General features: G+C 42.8%; 1 protein-coding gene across 1 annotated transcript in view; it reads left to right on the plus strand.

Moving 5' to 3' along the window:
• Positions 1–21,677, plus strand: part of LOC140198485 (complement C2-like) — a 183,207-nt gene that overhangs the window by 42,406 nt on the left and 119,124 nt on the right. Inside the window, exons 8-9 of the mRNA XM_072259571.1 lie at positions 7,787–7,934; positions 14,847–14,978. Of these exons, the coding sequence (XP_072115672.1) occupies positions 7,787–7,934; positions 14,847–14,978 (280 nt within the window). The remainder of the gene's footprint in view (positions 1–7,786; positions 7,935–14,846; positions 14,979–21,677) is intronic.

Raw genomic sequence — 21,677 nt, forward strand, 5'->3', positions numbered from 1 at the left:
GAGGATGATTCTGGGAACGAAGGGGTTAACATATGCGGAGCGTCTATCAGCTTTGGGCCTGTACTCACTGGAGTTTAGAATAATGCAGAGGGATCTCATTGAGACCTACTGAATATTGAAAGGACTAGATCGGGTGGACGTGGAGAGGATGTTTCCTATGGTGGGGGTATCCAGAACTAGAGGGCACACTCAAAATTGAGGGGTGACTCTTTAGAACAGAGGTAAGCAGGAATTCTTTAAGCTGGAGAGTAGTAAATCTGTGGAATGCTCTGCCCGAGACTGTAGTTGAGGCCAAGTCCAGGGGTATATCGTTTTCTGATGGGTCAGGTCATCAAAGGATACAGTGAGAAGGCAGGTGTGTGGGGTTGAGTGGGAAGTGGGATCAGCCATGATGGAATGGTGGAACAAACTTGATGGGCTGAATGGCCTAATTCTGCTCCTGTGTGTTATTGCGCAGACAGTGGGGATTAGTTAAGTTGGCCATTTCTTTACAAACATTGTGGGACGAAGGGTCTGTTCCTGTGCACATGGACCTTGGAGCCAGGATTTGCCAACGTGGGTGGGGGAATTGCTGGCCTCAGTCTATAGCACCTGGTGACCCGACCTGCGGGATTGCTGGGCTTCGACTCTCTGATTCCTACTGCTGAGTCTTCCTTTACTGTCCCCGACTCCCCGTCCCTGTCCCTAACTCCTCATGTTGCCCCGCAAACAATCCCTGCAACCCAGAGAAAACAACTGTCCAAGCCACTACGTTGCCGCTCGGCACCATATTGACAGAAATTATGAGAACTTGTCCCAGATCTTTCTTTCTTTTCAAATCTTTTTATTGTATATATAGGAAAAATAACATGAGTACGTCGAAGTAACAACACTTACAATGCCTCAAAAAAAACCCATCATCTTAAAGATTGAAAACAAAATTTTGTGATAACAAAAAAAACCTACTGAGCAGAAAAGTGAGAAAAAAAAAGAGAACCCGTTAGGTGTACAACCCCGGAGCCATGCGTCATACAAAAAGCTTCTAAAAATAAACATCAAACCGCCAGCAAGAAAAGAAAATATACTAAAAGTTTCTACAATTAGATCGTGGAAAAATTATATCAATTAACTCAAATGATAATAACGAGCAAATGAGCCCCATCTTTTCCCAAAATCAAAGAAAGGTTCAAAGGTTCGACTTCGAATTTTCTCCAAACTAAGACATAGCATCACTTGAGAGAACCATTGTGACAAAGTGGGTGCTGATGTATCCTTCCACTTCAACAAAATGGCCCTCCTAGCTATCAATGTAACAAATGCAATAACATGTTGGTCAGACACAGAAATACCATGAATATTTTGAGGAACTATTCCAAAAAGCACAGTTAATTTATTAGGTTGCAAATTAATTTTAAGTGCTTTAGACATTGTTGAGAAAACCGACTTCCAGAACTGTTCCAATATAGAGCAAGACCAAAACACATGTGTCAGTGTAGCTGTCTCAATTTTACATCTATCACAATGACTATCAATATTAGGAAAGATTTTAGAAAGTCTCTCCTTTGTCAAATGATAACGATGCATAATTTTAAATTGAATCAATGAATGGTTAGCACAAATTGAAGAAGAGTTAACCAACTTCAATATCCACATCCAATCCTCCGTCATAGAAGTCAAATTAAGTTCCTTTTCCCAATCCTGTTTAATCTTAGATAAAGGACGCTTATCCCATTGTAATAGTAAATTATAAATTCTTCCAATAGAACCCTTAATCAAAGGATTCATACTCATGATAGTATCTAACAGGTCAGCCTCCAATATGTAAGGGAAATTACTTAAATATTTTTGTAAAAAATATCTAACTTCAAGGTATTGCAGAAAGTGTGAGTATGAAAGAGAATATTTATCAATTAATTGTTCAAAGGACATCAATCTATCTTCTTTAAATAAATCCAAAAAAGAATTAATACCTTTATTTTTCCAAAGTAAAAAAATTGGATCACTCAAAGAAGGCTTAAAAAAGTAATTTCGGTAAATTAAACTACAAAGTTTAAATTTTTTAAGATTAAAAAAATTGCGGAACTGGAGCCAAATTTGTAAAGAATACTTAATCACAGGATATAAATTAACAACTTTACCTAATTGCATAGGTAAAGGAGCTCCCAATAATGAGGTTAAATAAAACTGTTTTACATCTTTCAGTTCCGGGTCTACCCAAATTGGCCGATCACTCTTATCAACCCAGTATAACCAAAAAGACATATATCGCAGATTAACAGCCCAATAATACATTCTAAAATTAGGCAAAGCAAGACCTCCATCCTTTTTCAATTTTTGTAAGTGACATTTACTAATTCTTGTTAATTTATTATTCCAAATAAAAGATAAGATAATAGAATCAATCCGATCAATAAACTTTCTAGTCAAAAAAACAGGGATATTCTGAAATAAATATAAAAATTTCGGTAAAATCATCATTTTAACTATATGAATACGACCAACAAGTGAAAATGTAAGTGGACTCCATCTACTAAATAAATACTTCATAGAGTCTACTAAGGGAACAAAATTAGCTTTATAAAGATCCTTATATTTTTTATTAATTATAATACCTAAATATCTAAAAGAGTCTGTGACTTTATAAGGAATATTATCATATATAGAGACAGGATCATTTAAAGGAAACAATTCACTTTTACTAAAATTTATTTTATATCCTGAAAGACCACTGAATTCATTAAATAATTTTAGCAGGGCAGGAATGGATCTGTCAGGGTTAGATATATAAACAAATAAATTATCAGCATAAAGAGAGACCTTATGCATGGACTCATTCACAAATATCCCATGGATATTTTTAGCCTCACGAAGAGCAATAGCAAGGGGTTCTAATATTAAATTAAACAACAAAGGACTTAATGGACAGCCTTGCCTTGTCCCCCGTGAAAGTTGAAAAAAAGGAGACCTACAATTGTTAGTGACAACAGTAGCAATAGGGGCTTTATATATCATTTTAATCCAATTATTAAAATTAACACCAAAGCCAAATTTCTCTAAAATATTGAATAAATATTTCCATTCGGCTCAGTCGAACGCTTTTTCAGCATCCAAAGATACAACACATTGTGGAATTTTAGAAGAGGATGAATATATAATGTTAAATAGTCTCCGAACATTTGAAAAGGAATAGCGACCCTTTATAAAGCCTATTTGATCTTTACAAATAATTTTACCCAAAATATTCTCCAACCGATTGGCCATTATTTTTGACAGAATCTTAGTGTCGACATTCAGTAATGAAATAGGGCTATATGAAGCACAGTCAGTGGGATCTTTATCTTTTTTAAGAATTAAAGAAATAGAGGCCTCATAAAAAGTAGAGGGTAAGTCACCTTTCACAAAAGAATCCTTCAACATTTCCAACGTATACGGAGAGAGCAACTTTCCAAATTTTTTATAAAATTCTACAGGATAGCCATCAAGTCCTGGGGACTTACCAGATTGCATTGAAAAAATAGCTTTATGAATTTCGGCTTCAGTATTTTGAGCATCAAGAGTCTTTTGATCCTCAACCGAGATTTTAGGAAAAACAATCTTTCGTAAAAAAGCATTCATTTTAGAGGAATCTAACGGACATTGAGATTTACATAGCTCAGCATAAAAATCTTGAAAAATCTTATTAATTTCTTCATATTCCTGAGCTAAGGTACCATCTTTCCTATGAATTTTCATGATTTGCCTTTTGGCTGCAGCCATTTTTAATTGAGATGCAAGCAGTTTATTATTTTTATCTCCAGACATATAAAATTGGCTCTTTAACTTAAGGAAATAACCTTCAATGGGATGAGTTAATAACAGGTTATATTGTGATTGAAGTTCCACCCTTTGTTTAAATAAATCAGTATTGGGGGAAATTGCATAAATATTATCTTAATCTTTAATTTGTTTTGAAATTCTATCTAATTCTGCTTTAGTTTGTTCTTTAAGTTTAGCTGAATGAGAAATAATCTGACCATGTAAAAAAGCTTTAAATGTATCCCATATAACTAATTTAGACATACCCCCTATATCATTAAAAAGAAAAAATTCTTTTATCTGGGTTTCAATGAAACTGACAAAGTCAGAGTTTTGCAATAATGTCTGAGACATGCGCCAAGGTGGGCGGGCAAGAATGACATCATCAACTTCAAAAGACAAACTCAGAGGCACATGATCAGATATAGCAATAGCGTCATATTCGCAGGTTTTAACACTAGGCAAGAAGCAGGGGTTGATTATAATATAATCGATCCTCGAATATTTTTTATAAACATGTGAGAAGAAAGAATATTCTCTATTATTGGGATGAAGATACCTCCACAAACCAATCAACCCAAAATCAATCAAAAAGGAATTAATAAATAATGCGGATCGATTTGGAAGTCACTGATTGGTTGAGCTCTTATCAATCATAGGATTTAAACAATAGTTAAAATCCCCACCCATTATGAGCATATATTCATTTAAGTCAGGCAGTAAAGCAAATACCTTTTTAAAAAAGAAGGATCATCTAAGTTAGGACCATACAAATTAACCAAAGCCACTTTTCTGTTACAGATTGTTCCTTTAACAATTAAAAATCTACCATTAGAATCTGATTCAATATCCTCTTGAATAAATATATTGGGTTTAATGAAAGTAGACACACCTTTTGTTTTACTCTGAGAAGTAGAGTGGAATTGCAAACCATTCCACCATCTAAAAAAATCTATTTTGATCTCCCGCCCTGATATGTGTCTCTTGAGCAAAAATTATATCAGGTTGGAATCGGTTAATAATTTTAAAAGTCTTCTTTCATTTAGTAGGATGATTCCAACCACATACATTCCAACTTATTATATTAATCCGTTTGAACAGCATACTATAATTTCATTCTACTTTATACATGCACAAAGCAGATACCAATACAGGATGATCAAAGATGGCGGTGATGAAGAATACAACCAAATAAAAAACAGGCATGCTCCGGAATCACCCAATGGGAAAATACCAACTCTAAACCCACCCACTCACACCCGAAAACCCGAAAGAGGCAAGCGATCTACGATAGAATTCAAAGCTGCTGACTGCTCTGTCTGTGTTTTCTTTCCCTCCCCCCAGTTAGTAAAAAAGTAGAGTGACCTTGTGAAAAAGACAACAAAGTCTCAGCAAAAAAAGGTATTTACATTCCATCGACTGATAAACAAGAAAGAACCAAAATAATGTTACCTCTTAGAGAGAAGAACCAGCATATTAATTCTCTAAAAAAGCTTTAAATTTAATTATAAAATGTTATAATAAAACAGAAAAAATATATAAAAAGCCCTATTAGTAGGAAAAACTACCAATTAGCTACCAAGTAGTAAATTAAAGGAACAAATCGCCTTATCTTCCTCCCTCAGTCATAAAATGTCCAGAGATCATTTGAGCAGAGATACTTAAATCATAAATCTTTCCAAAGGAAAACAATAATATGCAATAAAGAACAACTCTCCGTATTCTTTAATTAGTCTCTCGATGAAATATACAAGTGACCTTCATAAATCTTCTTTCCAAAATGCGAATAATATACAAATAGCCAAACAGCCTTTCAGATGGATCATTCAACAGTGGCATCGGTGACAGCGGCAGGCAAAGCCTGAACAAAATCCAGTGCAGCTTTTGGATCAAAAAAAATATGAGGAGGAGAATTAGCAGGGAAAATTTTAATTCTTGTCAGGTACCTCAAAGACGGGAGAAGATTCTTATCATATGCTTGTTTCATTACCAGGGCAAATTTGGATCTTTGTTCCATTATCTTTCTTGGATAATCTTCGTAGAAGCGGAGCTCAGATTCCATAAATCTAAAAACTCTCTGTTTTCTTGCCTGTCACATTATTTGATCTTTAATTTTAAACTGATGAAAGCAAACCAGAACAGATCTTGGTTTCGCAAACAAGATCTTGGTTTACTAGAATCTTTCGATTTCGAGATAAATGCCCTGTGTGCCCTTTCTATAGCAGGCGGCTCTGATAGAATGGTATGAAATAAAGTGTGGAAAAGCTTACCAAAGTAAGCCGTTAGATCTGCATCTTCAGCTCCTTCCTGCAGCCCAACAATTCTTATATTCCTTCGTCGAGACCTAGTTTCCAGGTCTATAATCTGATTTTGATATCTTTCCAAATGAGTTGTAGCTTCAGACAACTTTTGCTTAGTTATCTTCAATTCCTCTTCGTGTGAAATAACTTGAGTTTCCAGGTCTTTAAGTTTTCCCAGAAATGACTTCATTTCATTACTATTCTTTTCCAGTTGGTCTTTAATTGATCCATTCTGATCCTTAATTGAATTCAGTGTCTGAACGATATCTTCAGCCCACGATGGCATTTCATCAGATCGTTCCTTTTGCACCTTTCCTTTCCCATTACCTTTATCACTAGGTTCAGGTAAATTCTTCCCACTTCTTGTAGACGTAGGCATATTGATCCCCCTCAAGAATCAACATGTAAAAATTTTAAATTCAAAGCTTAAACTAGGGGGAAAGAAAAAAAACTAAGAGCAGCAGAAAAGTACAGCTACTCCATTGGCAGACAGGGGCGGTCCTCAACTTGTCCCAGATCTATTTCTGACAGGGAGTGCCGCGGAGCGTGGGGGTGGGGGCGGTACTGAGGAAGTGCAGCACTGTGGGAGCGCCACGGTTTGAGAGGGGGAGATGCTCTGAGGTTAGGACAATGGATCGCTGTGTGGTTTGAGGGGGTGCGGTGTTGAAGGAGAGTCACATTATGGGTTTGTCCTGGAGTATCATGAGCAATTTTGGGCCACTTATCTAAGAAGCAATGTGGTGGTTTTGGAGAAGGTCCATAAGATGTTCATGAGAATGAAAGGGTTAATGTATGAGGAGCATTTGATGGCTCTGGGCCTGTACCTGCTGGAATTTAGAAGAATGAGGGGGGCATCTCATTGCAACCTGTCGAATATTGAAAGCTCTCAATAAAGTGGAAGTGGAGAGGATGTTTCCTATAGTAGGGGAATCTAGGATCAGAGGACACAGAGTGGATGCGGAGAGGATGTTTCCTATAGTGGGGGAGTCTAGGACCAGAGGACACAGATAGAGTGGATGTGGAGAGGATGTTTCCTGTAGTGGGGGAGTCTAGGACCAGAGGGCACAGATAGAGTGGATGTGGAGAGGATGTTTCCGATGGTAGGGGAGTCTAGGACCAGAGGGCACAGATAGAGTGGATGTGGAGAGGATGTTTCCTGTAGTGGGGGAGTCTAGGACCAGAGGGCACAGACTCAGAACAGAAGGACAGAGATGAGGAGTAATTTCCTCAGCCAGGGAATGGTGAATCTGTGGAATTCATCACCACAGACTGCTGCGGATGTCAAGTCACCAGGTATGTTTAAAGTGGAGGCTGATAAGTTATTGGTTAGTCAGGGCGTCCAAGGTTTCGGGGTAAGAAATGAGAAGAGGACAAGGGGGACAATCAGTCGGCTACGATCGTTGTTCTCTCTAAGGTACGCGACCACGCAGCAACTGAAACGTCGCGCGCACATTCCCCTTGCTATCACACAGCTGTATTAAAGACAGGTGAGGAAAAAGTTTACGAAACGTGGTAGGTACTCATCCCTCCAGCCTGATGGCGTGAATATCGATTTCTCCTTCCCGTGACCGAATTCCCCCCCGCCTCCCGCTTTTCCCCACTCTGGCCCTTTACTTCTCACCTGCCCATTACCGTCGAGGCTTGCGAACGTCTTGAGCGGCGGGTGGGCCCTTTGCGCTCGCCTCTCTGACACAGCTCTCGTTGCTCCGCAGATCTCCAGCTTTGACGTAAGACCGCGGTTCGGCGTGGTCACCTACGCATCCTATCCCATCAGGGTGGTGAACCTGAACGAAAACGAGCGATCCGGATCGGAGGATGTCCTCCGTATATTGGAGACTGATAAAAATGCCTTGTATGCAGGTAAAAGGTGTAAAATTATTGTCTTTTACATAGGTAAAATAATGCAAAATTATATTCGAGTTGTCTAGAAATTAGAACATAAAAGTAGGGATATAAGGCTGAGGCTTTATAAGATAAGTGTCAGCTTTATTTGGCAAATGTAAAATCAGATCAGTGAAGATTACGCTGGGGAGAGCCCACACCTTGCACAACTCACTGATTTGTACCTCTTTGGAAGAGAGTCAGAGTCATAGAAATGTACAGCAGAAAAGCCGAACTTTCAGACCATCTAGTCTATGCCGGACCATTTGAACTGCCTACTCCATCGACCTGCATCACCACACCCCTCTCATCCATGTACCTATCCAAGCTGCTCTTCAATGCTGATATTGAGCTTGCATGCACCACCTCCACTGGCACTTCGATCTACACTCTCATGACCCTCTGAGTGAAGACGTTTCCCCCTCAAGTTCCCCTTAAACTTTTCAGCTTTCACCCTTAACCATTGACCTCTGGTTGTAGTTCCACACAACCGCAGTGGAAAAAGCCTGCTTGCATTTACGCTATCTATACCCTTCATAATTTTGTATCCCTCTATCAGATCACCCTGCAGTCTTGTACACTCCAAGGAATACAGTCCCAATCTATTCAATCTTTCCTTAAAACTCAGGTCCTCCAGACCCAGCAACATCCTTGTAAATTTGCCCTGCACTCTTAACCTTATTTACATCCTTCCTGTAGGCAGGCACCCAAAACTGCCCACAAATCAGGCCACGCCAATGTCTTGCCCAACTTCAACATGACATTTCATTCCATCTCCTGTACTCAGTACTTTGATTTATGAAGGCCAATGTGCCAAAAGCTTTCCTTACGACATTATCCACCTTTGATGCCAGTTTCAATGAATTATGGATCCTTTTGTTCAACGGCACACCTTAGTGCCCTAATGTTCACTGCGTAGCACCTACTTTAGACCATAAGATGTAGGAACAGAATTAGGCCATTTGGCCCACAGAGTAAGCTCCACCATTTCATCATGACTGATCCATTTTCCTCTCAGCCCCATTCTCCTGCCTTCTCTCCACATGCCCTGACCAATCAAGAATTTGTCCATCTTTGCCTTAAACATACATGAAGACTTGGCCTCCACAGCCACCTGTGGTGACAACTTCCACAGATAAGCTTGGTTGGTTCTGTGTGTGTTAAGTTCAATCTGCCATTTTCAGCCCATTTTCCCAGCTGGTCTGGGTCATGCTGCAAGCTTCCTCGCTGTCCCCTACACCCCCAGTCTTGATATCAGCAAACTTACTGATCCAAATAACCACATTATCATCCAGATCATTGATATAGATGACAAGCAACAAAAGACCCAGCACTGATCCCTGCGGTACTCCAGAATCAGAGACAGGTTTAGTACCACCGGTGTGTGTCGTGGAATTTGTTAACGTAGCAGCAGCAGTTCAATGCAATCCATAATAATATAGAAGTCAATCAATCAACTATAGTCAGTAAATTCAATGTCTATAAAAAGTATTCACCTCCCTTGGAAGTTTTTATCTTTTATTGTTTTACAACATTGAATCACAATGGATTTAATTTGGCTTTTTTGACACTGATCAACAGAAAAAGACTCTTTCCCGTCAAAATAAAAGCTGATCTCTGCAAAGTGATCTAAATAAATTACAAATATAAAACACAAAATAAATTATTGCATAAGTATTCACCCCCTTCAAGTCAATATTTAGTAGATGCAGCTTTGGTAGCAGTTACAGCCTTGAGTCTGTGTGGATAGGTCCCCATCAGCACTGTTCCCACTACTGATTTATTCTCATAAATCCAGTCCCTTCGAAACCCTCCAATAACGTTTCCACTACTGATGTCAGGTGCACTGGCCTACCAGTTCCTTATTTCTAATTAGAGCCTTTTCTAAACAGCGGAACAAGATTGGCTATCCTTCAATCCTCTGGTACCTCACTTGTCTCTAAGGATGATTTAAATATCTCTGCTTGGGCTCCACTTGCTTCCCAGGGAACACCTTGTCAGGTCCTGGGGATTTATTGACACTGACTTGCCTCCATGGAGCAAACACCTCCTCCTCTGTAATCTGCTTCAGCTGCATGAAGTCGATGCCACTTTCCCTCACTTCTCTTTAGACGCTGTTACCGTCTCCTGAGTAAAGGCAGATGCAAAAAAAAAATTACTTAAGATCTTCCCCCATATCTTTTGGCTCCACATATGGATTACCAGTCTTATCTTCCAGAGGACCATCTTTGTCCCCTGCAATTGTTTCACTCTGAATATATCTGTAGAATCCCTAAGGATTCTGCTTCACCTTGTCTGCTAGAGCAACCTCATGCCTTCCTTTAGCCTTCCTGATCATTCCATAAGCACCTCATGTGTTCCTATCTGCTTATACACCTATCACCTTACACCTCTGTTTTTTCTTAACCACGGTCTCAATATGTCTTGAAAACCAAGGTTCCCTATACCTATTATCTTAACATTTTGTTCTGACAGGTGCATACAAACTGTGTACTCACAAAAATTCACTGTTGAATTTACCAAGTGCACCTTTGCCAGAAATCAGCCTGTCCCAATCCAGGCCTGTGGGTCAGAACCTATCTTTTTGCATATTTCACTCACAACACGCTGGAGGAACTCAGCAGGTCGAGCAGCATCCGTTGAAAAGATCGGTTGACGTTTCGGGCCGGAACCCTTCGTCAGGACTGTAGGGGGAAGGGGCAGAGGCTGAGAAGGTGGGGGGAGGGTGGGAAGGAGAAGGCTGGTAGTTTCCAGGTGAAAAACCAGTAAGGGGAAAGATAAAGGGGTGGTGGAGGGGAAGCAGGGAGGTGATAGGCAGGAAAGGTGAAGAAGGAATAGGGGAAAACACAATGGGTAGTAGAAGGAGGCAGAACCATGAGGGAGATGATAGGCAGCTGGGGGAGGGGACAGAGTGAAATAGGGATAGGGGAAGGGAGGGGGAGGGAATTACCGGAAGTTGGAGAATTCTATGTTCATACCAAGGGGCTGGAGACTACCTAGATGGTATATGAGGTGTTGCTCCTCCAACCTGAGTTTAGCCTCATCATGGCAGTAGAGGAGGCCATGTATGGACATATCCGAATGGGAATGTGAAGCAGAGTTGAAGTGGGTGGCTACCGGGAGATCCTGTCTGTTGTGGCGGACTGAGCGGAGGTGCTCGACGAAGCGGTCCCCCAATCTGCGTCGGGTTTCACCAATGTAGAGGAGGCTGCACCGGGAGCACCGGATGCAATAGATGATCCCAACAGACTCACAAGTGAAGTGTTGCCTCACCTGGAAGGACTGTTTGGGGCCCTGAATGGTGGCAAGAGAGGAGGTGTAGAGACAGGTGTAGCACTTATGCTCACAGGGATAAGTGCCAGGTGGGAGATCCGTGGGGAGGGACGTGTGGACCAGGGAGTCGCGGAGGGACCGATCCCTGCGGAAAGCGGAGGGCGTGGAGAGGGAAAGATGAACCACAAGGTGAAAGGTGAAACTGGGAGTGCGGGGCAGGGAGGAGAGGAAGAACACAAGGTGATGGGTGAAACTGGGAGGGAGGGAGGGGTGAAGTAAAGAGCTGGGAAGTTGATTGGTGAAAGAGATAGAGGGCTGGAGAATGGGGAATCTGACAGGAGAGGAGAGAAAGCCATACACATTTCCATAGCTGCTGTCTGGCCTGCTGAGTTCCTCCAGCATTTTGTGTGTATTATAACCAACTTGTGTTTCTAGCAACAGTCTGCCATCTCTGTACAAACTTGTTCCCCTAAATCCCTCGGACTTGGGTGGTCAGTAATACAGCCTCATTACAGACATCCCACCCTGCAAAAACTCATTTCAGGGAGGTAGCACTATCAATTTGCGGAAGACTCCCGGAACTTCCGGGAGAGGTGGGATGTCTGCAATAGAGTAGCTCCTTAGCAGCTAGCCGGCTAGTTTAAATAACGTTAGCTATGCTAATGAACAAATGACGCCTGTTAAACTCACCTCAACATGTCTGTTACATTTTAACCCACCACGGGCAATAGAAAAGTCACTGTTGCAAACAGTGCAGCGAGCAACACTGTCATTATTTTTGACCCCTATTAGGCAGGGGTACACTTTAGTGTAGTCTGGGGTAACGTACGATTTATATTTTCTTTTTTTTTGGAACACTGTCATGGCGCGCTCTCGCTCACGCTCTCTCTCGTGATTACTTGCGCACTCTCTCACTTGCTTTCTCTGTCTCTCGCTCACGCGCTTTCTCGCGCTCTCACTTGCTTTCTCTCTCACGCTCTCTCTTGCTTTCTCTCGCTCGCTCGCTCTCAAAAAAATTGATTTCTGTGATATTGTATATAATTTGCAGGCATCAGGGAGCCACTATTCTTATGCAGCAGACTCCCGGAACTTCCGGGAGAGGTGGGATGTCTGTCATTAATGTGATCGTACGTTTCTTGTTGCTCAGTTCCACCCATAACACCTCACTAGACGAGCTCTCCCGTGTGTCCTGATGGAGCGCTGCCGTGACATTTTAATCTCTCTCCCGAACTGTGAAACAACGGAACCCCAGAATATTGAGCTGCCAGTGTTGGTTTTCCTGCTACCAGGTCTCACTAATGGCTACAGTGTCATAATTCCAGGTGTTGATTCATGCGCTGAGATCACCTGCCTTTCCTACGACACTTCCTGCATTGAAATACAGGTGGCTCAGGACATTAGTCTCACCCAGCCTAACCTTTTGATTCCTGGCTTTGAGATCTTAACAACGTCTGCCTCCGTAATCTCTCCACTAACTGTTCTGGCTGTCTGGTTCCCGTTGTGCCTAATTCCCTGAACTCCCTTTGCAGTACCTCATTACTCTTCCTACCCATGTCATTGGTAGTAACATGGACCATGACATCTATCTGTTCCTCCTCACACTGAGGGCTCTATCAGAGATGTACCAGACCCAGGCATCCTGGGAGAGAAGATAGCATCCAAGAATCTCGTTCCCCTTTCTGTTCCCCAACTAATGAATCCCCTGTCACCATAGCTCTTTTCTTCTCCCCGCGTGGTCGTGGACAGAGCGTACACACTTTCTTGCAGACAGCGCTGGGAAAAGAACCCTGTATGCTGTCCCTGTCACCCTTGGTCAGGACACGTGGATTATCGTGAGCAGTTGTTGGCCACATATTCTGGCTTGTTTTGAAGTAGATGTGATTAAATAATCTGGGCAAAGGATCTGCCATTGGAGAGAGTCCAGAGGAGGTACATGAGAGTTATCCCAGGAATGAAAGGGAGGTGTTTGATGGCTCTGGGCCTGCGCTCCATAGGACCAGAAAATGGAGGAGCAGGATTAGGCCATTTGGTCCATTGAGTTTGCTCTGCCATTTCATCATGGCTGATCCAATTTTCCTCTCAGCCCTAACCTCCTGCCTTCTCTCTGTATCCCTTCACGCCCCGACCAATCAGAAAACTATCAACCTCTGCCTTAAATATACATAAAGACTTGGCCTCCACAGCTGGCAAAGAATTCCCCAAATTCACCACTTTTTAGCTAAAGAAATCCTTTCACATCTCCATACTAAAAGGACTCTACCTGTGTCCTCCAGTTTCAGACAATCCCACCATAGAAAACATTTTCTCCACATCCACTCTATCAAGGCCTTTCACCACTTGAGAGATTTCAATGAGATCACCCCTCATTCTTCTGAATCCCAGTGACTACAGACCCAGAGCCTTTATGACAAGCAGTGAGAAGTCATTCAATCCTGGAAGCATTTTCACGAACCTGCTTTGAACCCTCTCCAGTTTCAGCACATCTTTTCAAAGATTACTGGCCCAAGTCTGCTTACATTACTCAGTGAAGCCTCACCAGTGCTTTGTAAAGTCTCGTTCTTTATTCTAGACCTTTTGAGTGAATGCTAACATTGCATTTGCACCTCAGATTTTTGTATTTTCTCTCCATTTAGAAAATAGTCAACTCTTCATTTCTTCTACCAAAGTGCATGACCATACACTTCCCATTTCTTTGCCCATCCTCTTAGTCTGTCAGAGTCCTCTGTAGCCTCTCTACTTCCTCCAAACTACCTGTCCCTCCACCTATCTTCATATCATCTACAACAAAGCTATCAATTCCATCATCCAAATCATTGCTATGTCATTGAATCCATCCCAAGGCTTACCCCTGTGGAACATCACTAGTCACTGGCAGCCCACCAGAAAAGGCTCTCTTTATTCACACCTTGTCTTCTCCCAATCAGGCATGGTTGTATCCATGCTAGAATCTTTCCTGTAATACCATAGGCTCGAGCTTGTTAAGCACCCTCATGTTTGGCACCTTGTCAAAGGCCTTCTGAAAATCCAAGTACAAAACATTAAACGATTCTCCTTTGTCTACCCGCTGGAGTTTCGTCGAATGAAGGGAAGGGGGAATCTCATTGAAAAGGCCTAAATAGATTCCTCCACTATAGGAAACATCCTCAACATGTCCAGTCTAAGATCAGAGGACACTGCCTCAGAATAAGAGGGGCGTCCAGTTAGAACAGCGAAGAGGAGGAATTTCTTTATTAGAGAGTGGTGAATCTGGAATTCATTGCCACAGTCTTCTGTGGCCAAGTCGTCGTGTACATTTAAGGTGGAGATTGATCAGTCAGGGCATCAAAGGTTACAGAGAGATGTCAGGAGAATGGTTTCAGAGGAATAAATCAGCTATTCTGGAATGGCAGAGCAAACTCAAAGGACCGCATGGCATAATTCTGCTCCCAACTAAAAGTCTTATGGTTTAAAGCCGGGAAACCCAGGTCTGTTAGCTTGACTAACAAAGCTCCTTCCCGTCCCCGAGCTCCCTGACATCATCATGAAGGGGACAACTGTCCCATCCTTTTCGGCAGAAAGCAGCAGTCCGCCCGGCCACTCTTCCTCTCTCTAAGGTCAGTCTCTTGTATCTTTCCACAGCTCACAAGGACCTGAGGGGCACCAACATCTACGCGGCACTGCATGAGGTTTATGAAATGATGCTGTTCTCAAAGCAACATTTTAAAAGCACGTGGAAGGACATTAGATTTGCCACAATTTTATTCACTGACGGTGAGCACGCTTCTCCAGATGGACAAGGGAAGGGGCAATGACAGAGGGAGTTAATGTTAATTTATTTCTGAAAAGACACAGTGGGAAACAAGCAATTCTGGCCCAATGAGCCACACAGCCGCAGATTGATCTCCAGCCTAATCACAGGACAATCACAATGACCAGTTAACTTACTAACCAGAATGTCGTTGGATGGTGGGAGGAAACTGCAGAAACCAGAGAAAACTCAGGGAGAGTGTACAGACTCCTTACAGACAATGTTACAATTGCAAACCCACACACACTCAGTAATGTACAGACTCATTACAGACAACATTACAATTGTAAACCCATGTACACTAGGGGTAATGTGCAGACTCATTGCATACAATGTTATAATTGAAAACCCACACACACTCAGAGTAATGTACAGACTCCTTACAGACAACGTTACAATTGTAAACCCACACACACTCAGTAATGTACAGACTCATTACATACAACATCACAATTGTAAATCCACGTACACTAGGAGTAATGTACAGACTCATTACATACAATGTTATAATTGTAAACCCACATGCACTCAGGGTAATGTAAAGACTCCTTACAAACTACATTACAATTGTAAACCCACACACACTCGGGATAATGTACAGACGCCTTACAGATGGTGTTACAATTGTAAACCCACGCACTCAGAGTAATGTACAGACTCCTGACAGACGGTGTTACAATTGTAAATCCACGCACATGCAGAGTAAAGACAGACGGCGATACAGTGGTAAACCAATGCACACTTGGGGAGAGTGTACAGACTGATTACACACTGTTACAATTGTAAACACATGCACACTCGGAGTAATGTACAGACTGCTTACAGATGATGTTACAAATGTAAACCCACGCACACTCAGAGTAACGTACAGATTCCGTACAGGTGACTTTACAATTGTAAACACGTGTATTCCTGCTAATGTACAGATTCCTTACAGACTGTGTTACAATTGTAAAGACACGTGCACTCGGAGAGAGTGCACAGATTCCTTAGAGACGGCATTAGAATTGTAAACCCACGTGCACTCGTGCTAATGTACAGACTCATTACATACAACGTTACAACTGTAAATGCATGCGCACTCGGAGTAATGTACAGACTCCTTACAGACTGCATTAGAATTGTAAACCCACGCGCACTCAGGGAGAGTGTACAGACTCATTACATACAACGTTATAATTGTAAACGCACGCGCACTCTGGGTAACGTACAGACTCCTTACAGATGGCTTTACAATTGTAAACACGCGTATTCGTGCTAATGTACAGACTCCTTACAGACGACGTTACAATTGTATACACTGGCACTTGGGGATAACATGCAGAGTTCGGTCAGAGTTCTGTGCTAACCTGCATCCTACCCTGGTGCCTTTGTGTGGGTTCAACAGAAGGGGAGCAACGTAACAGAAACGCTTCCCGATGGTAACATTGCTCCCTCCTGCGGTAGATGTGCATTATTCCCTCGTCACCTCACCTCAGGCTGTGTTGCACTCCCTCGTCCCCTCACCTCCCACTGTGTGGCGCCTCCTTGTGTCTTACCCTTCACCAGCTGCCATTGCAGTGCGGCACTCCCTGGTCACCTCAGCCCACACTATGCAGTGTTCCCTGGTCACCTCACCCACACTGTGCAGTGTTCCCTTGTCACCTCGCCCCACACTGTGCAGTTTTCCCTCGTCACCTCACCCCACACTGTGCAGTGTTCCCTCGTCACCTCACCCCACACTGTGCAGTGTTCCCTCGTCACCTCACCCCACACTGTGCAGTGTTCCCTCGTCACCTCACCCCACACTGTGCAGTGTTCCCTCGTCACCTCACCCCACACTGTGCAGTGTACCCTCCTCACCTCACCCCACACTATGCAGTGTTCCCTTGTCACCTCACACCACACTGTGCAGTATTCCCTCCTCACCTCGCCCACACTGTGCAGTGTTCCGTCGTCACCTCGTCCCACCTCACCCCACAACGTGCAGCGTTTCTTCAGGTGTGATAGAATCGGATGGACAAGAGGGGGCGGTGTTGCATTGCTTGTCAGAGAAAATATTACAGCGATGCTCTGGCAGGATAGATTAGAGGGCTCATCTAGGGAGGCTATTTGGGTGGAATTAAGGAATGGGAAAGGTGTAGTAACTCTTATGGGGGTGCATTATAGACCACCTAATGGTGAGTGAGAATTGGAGGAGCAAATTTATAAGGAGACAGCAGATATTTATAGAAAGCACAAGGTTGTGATTGTGGGAGATTTTAATTTTCCTCACATTGACTGGGAAGCCCATACTGTAAAAGGGGTGGATGGTTTGGAATTTGTAAAATGTGAGCAGGATAGTTTTTTGCAGCAATACATAGAGGTACCAACTAGAGAAGGGGCAGTGTTGGATCCCTGTTAGGGAATGAGAAAGGTCAGGTGACGGAGGTATGTGTTGGGGAGCACTTCGGGTCCAGTGATCACAATGCCATTAGTTTCAATATAATTATGGAGAAGGATAGGTCTGGACCCAGGGTTGAGATTTTTGATTGGAGAAAGGCTAACTTTAAGGAGATGTGAAAGGATTTAGGAGGAGTGGATTGGGACAAATTATTTTATGGGAAGGATGTAATAGAGAAATAGAGAAATGGAGGTGAAATTTTGAGGGTACAGAATCTTTTTGTTCCTGTTAGGTTGAAAGGAAGGTTAAAAGTTTGAGAGAGCCATGGTTTTCGAGGGATATTGGAAACTTGCCTCAGAAAAAGAGAGATATAGGCAGCATGGAGTAAATGAGGTGCTCGAGGAAAATAAAGAATGTAAAAAGAATCTTAAGAAAGAAATTAGAAAAGCTAAAAGAAGATAAGAGGTAGCTTTGGCAAGTAAGGTGAAAATAAGTCCAAAAGTTTTCTACAGTTGTATTAATAGCAAAAGGATAATGAGGGATAAAATTGGTCCCTTAGAGAATCAGAGTGGACAGCTATGTGTGGAACCAAAAGAGATGAGGGAGATTTTGAACAATTTCTTTTCTTTGGCATTCACTAAGGTGAAGGATATTGAATTGTGTAAGGTAAGGGAAACAGGTAGGGAATTTATGGAAACTATGATGATTAAAGAAGAGGAAGTATTGGCGTTTTTAAGGAATATAAAAGTGAATAACTCTCCGGGTCCTGACAAGATATTCCCTAGGACATTGAGGTAAGTTAGTGCAGAAATAGCAGGGGCTCTGACAGAAATATTTCAAATGTCATTAGAAACGGGGATGATGCCGGAGGATTGGCGTATTGCTCATGTTGTTCCATTGTTTAAAAAAGGTTCTAAGAGTAAACCTAGCAATTATCGGCCTGTGAGTTTGACGTCAGTGATGAGTAAATTAATGGAAAGTAGTCTTAGAGGTGGTATATATAATTGTCTGGATAGATAGGGTCTGATTAGGAACAGTCAACATGGATTTGTACGTGAAAGGTCAGGTTTAACAAATCTTATTGAATTTTTTGAAGAGGTTACTAGAAAAGTTGACGAAGGTAAAGCAGTGGATGTTGTCTATATGGACTTCAGTAAGGCCTTTGACAAGGTTCCACACGGAAGGTTAGTTCGGAAGGTTCAATCGTTGGGTATTAATATTGAAGCAGTAAAATGGATTCAACAGTGGCTGGATGGGAGATGCCAGAGAGTAGTGGTGAATAACTGTTTGTCAGGTTGGAGGCCGGTGACTAGTGGGGTGCCTCAGGGATCTGTACTGGGTCCAATGTTGTTTGTCATATACATTAATGATCTGGATGATGGGGTGGTAAATTGGATGAGTAAGTATGCAGATGATACTAAGATAGGTGGAGTTGTGGATAATGAAGTAGGCTTTCAAAGCTTGCAGTGTCACAAGGGGGTACTGGGAACGGACCCAAATGCGAAACACAGACACCGAAGTACAAGGAACAGGACTTGACTAGAGTAGGGACATGACAGGATTCAGGCAAGGAGCAGGGACAAGAACGCAGAGTTGGGCTAGGGAAAGCGGGACCAGGACTAGGAACCATGGACTAGGAGACAAGGCTTGGACTCCAAGCTCGAGATTGGACAAGGACCCAGAACCTGGGTCTTGCTTCGGGCTCGGACCCTGGAACCAGGCAAGGACATGACATGGCTTGAGGCTTGGGGTCTTGGGTCTTGAGCTTGGCTTGGGATTCTTGAGGCTTGGGTTCTTGGAGCTTGGCTGCGGGATCGTTGAGGCTTGGGTTCTTGGAGCTCAGAGACAGAATGGGAACTAAACATCAACACAGAGCCAGAACTTATCCTTCGACAAGTCCGGACTCATCTTTAACATGACATTAACGTGACATAGGACAGAACATAGACATAGAGCCAGGACTTATCCTAAGACAAGCTGGGACTCAACTTCTCCACACCAAGGTGGGACAGGTCTCTCCGTCAGGCAATGGCAGAACGGCCAGACTTACCCAGCAGAGGCAAGGACAAGACAGGTGCCCCCGCAGGGCAACGGCAAAACAGCCTGGCTTACCCCATGGAGGCAAGGACAAGACAGATCCCCCTGCAGGACAATGGCAAAATGGCCTGGCTTACCCCACAGAGGCAAGGACAAGAAGAGAGAAACACCAAAGAATGACAGACAGTTCCGTCTCTGCTCCGGGGAAGCTCCGAGTCTCAGTTCAGCCAGCAACCTCAGGGGGCTACAGAAACAGCCTGATCCCTACCTAGCTAGGAGTGGCTGGCAGCCACTCAACTGGCCCAGGAAACAGCCGAATCCACACCGCAAAGACCACTCCAATGAGTGGCAACAAGGCTCCATGAAGCAGTGGTCCTCCAACCAGGCCTAGAGATCACAAATGGTTTCACTAGACTTCCATCAACAGGTTGCTCCAAGGAGGACTGACAAGACAAACAAGCAGCCCACACTCAATCCCAAGGCTACTTATATTGCAAGCGCAAAGATGGGAATCAGGTGCCAATGATTAACTCAAACAAGGGACAGCTGGAGTCCTGAGTCCACGGACTGGAACGTGAACCGGAATGCAGACTTCACGGACCGGACCATGACATGCAGAGAGATTTAGGCCAGTTAGAAGAGTGGGCTGAAAGATGGCAGATGGCGGTTAATGCTGATAAGTCTGAGGCACTCCATTTTGATATGACTAATCAAGATAGGACATACATGGTAAATGGTAGGGCATTGAAGAACGCAGTAGGACAGAGGGATATAGGAATAATGGTGCATAGTTCCCTGAAGATGGAATCTCATATGGATAGGATGGTGAAGAAGGCTTTTGGTATGCTGGCCTTTATAAATCAGAGCTTCGAGTATGGGAGTTGGGATGTAATGTTAAAATTGTACAAGGCATTGGAAAGGCCAAATCTGGAGTATTGGGTACAGTTCTGGTCACCAAATTATAGCAAAGATGTCAACAAAATAGGGAGGGTACAGAGAAGATTTACTAGAATGTTACCTGGATTTCATCACCTGAGTTACAGAGAAAGGTTGAACAAGTTGGGTCTTTAATCTTTGGAGTGTAGAAGGTTGAGTGGACACTAGATAGAGGTACTTAAAATTATGAGGGGGATGGATAGAGTTGACATGGATAGGCTTTTTTCCATTGAGAGTAGGGCAGATTCAAACAAGAGGATATGAATTGAGAGTTAGGGGGCAAAAGTTTAGGGGTAATATGAGGGGGAACTTCTTTACTCAGAGAGTGGTGGCTGTGTGGAACGAGCTTCCAGCAGAAGTGGTAGAGGCAGGTTCGATGTTGTCATTTAAAGTAAAATTGGATAGCTATATGGACAGGAAAGGAATGGAGGGTTATGGGCTGAGTGCAGGTCGGTGGGACTAGGTGAGAGTAAGCGTTCAGCATGGACTAGAAGGGCCGAGATGGCCTGTTTCCATGCTGTAATTGTTATATGGCTATATGAATGGAGGGTTATGGGCTGAGTGCAGGTTAGTGGGACTAGGAGAGTAAGCATTCAGCATGGACTAGAAGGGCCGAGATGGCCTGTTTCCATGCTGTAATTGTTATATGGTTATATTAAGGATGCACATACTTGGAGGCACATGATAAAATCGGCTGAAGTCAGCATAGTTTCCTCAAGGGAAATTCATGCCCGACAAATCTGTTGGAATTCATTGAAGAAATAACAAGCAGGGTAGACAGCAGAATTGGTTGATGTTGTGTTCTTGGTTTTTCAGAAGACATTTGATGAGGTGCCACACCTAAGACTTCTTAACAAGCTACGAGCCTGTGGTATTACAGGAAAGATTCTGGCATGGATAAAGCAATGGTTGATTGGTAGAAGGCAAAGAGTTAGAACAAAGGGAGCCTTTTCTGACTGGCTGCCGGTGACTAGAGTTGTGCCACAGGGGTCTGCGTTGGGACCAATTCTTCGTCAATGACTTTGATGATGGAATTGATGGCTTTCTGGCAAAGTTTGCAGATATCCAAAGATGGGTAGAGGGGCTGGTAGTTTTCATGAAGTAGTGGTGCTACAGAAGGGCTTGGTTAGCTTAGGAGAACGGACAAAGAAGTGGCAGATGAAATGCAGTGTTGGGAAGTGTACAGTCATGTATTTTGCCAGAAGAAATAACAGGGTTGACTATTTTCTAAGTGGAGAGAAAATTCAAAAATCTGAGGTGCAAAGGGACTTGTGCAGGATTTCCTGAAGGTTAATTTGCAGGTTGAGTCTGTGGTGAGGAGGGCAAA

The sequence above is a fragment of the Mobula birostris genome, chromosome 5 (assembly GCF_030028105.1).
Source record: "Mobula birostris isolate sMobBir1 chromosome 5, sMobBir1.hap1, whole genome shotgun sequence".
Taxonomy (NCBI): domain Eukaryota; kingdom Metazoa; phylum Chordata; class Chondrichthyes; order Myliobatiformes; family Myliobatidae; genus Mobula; species Mobula birostris.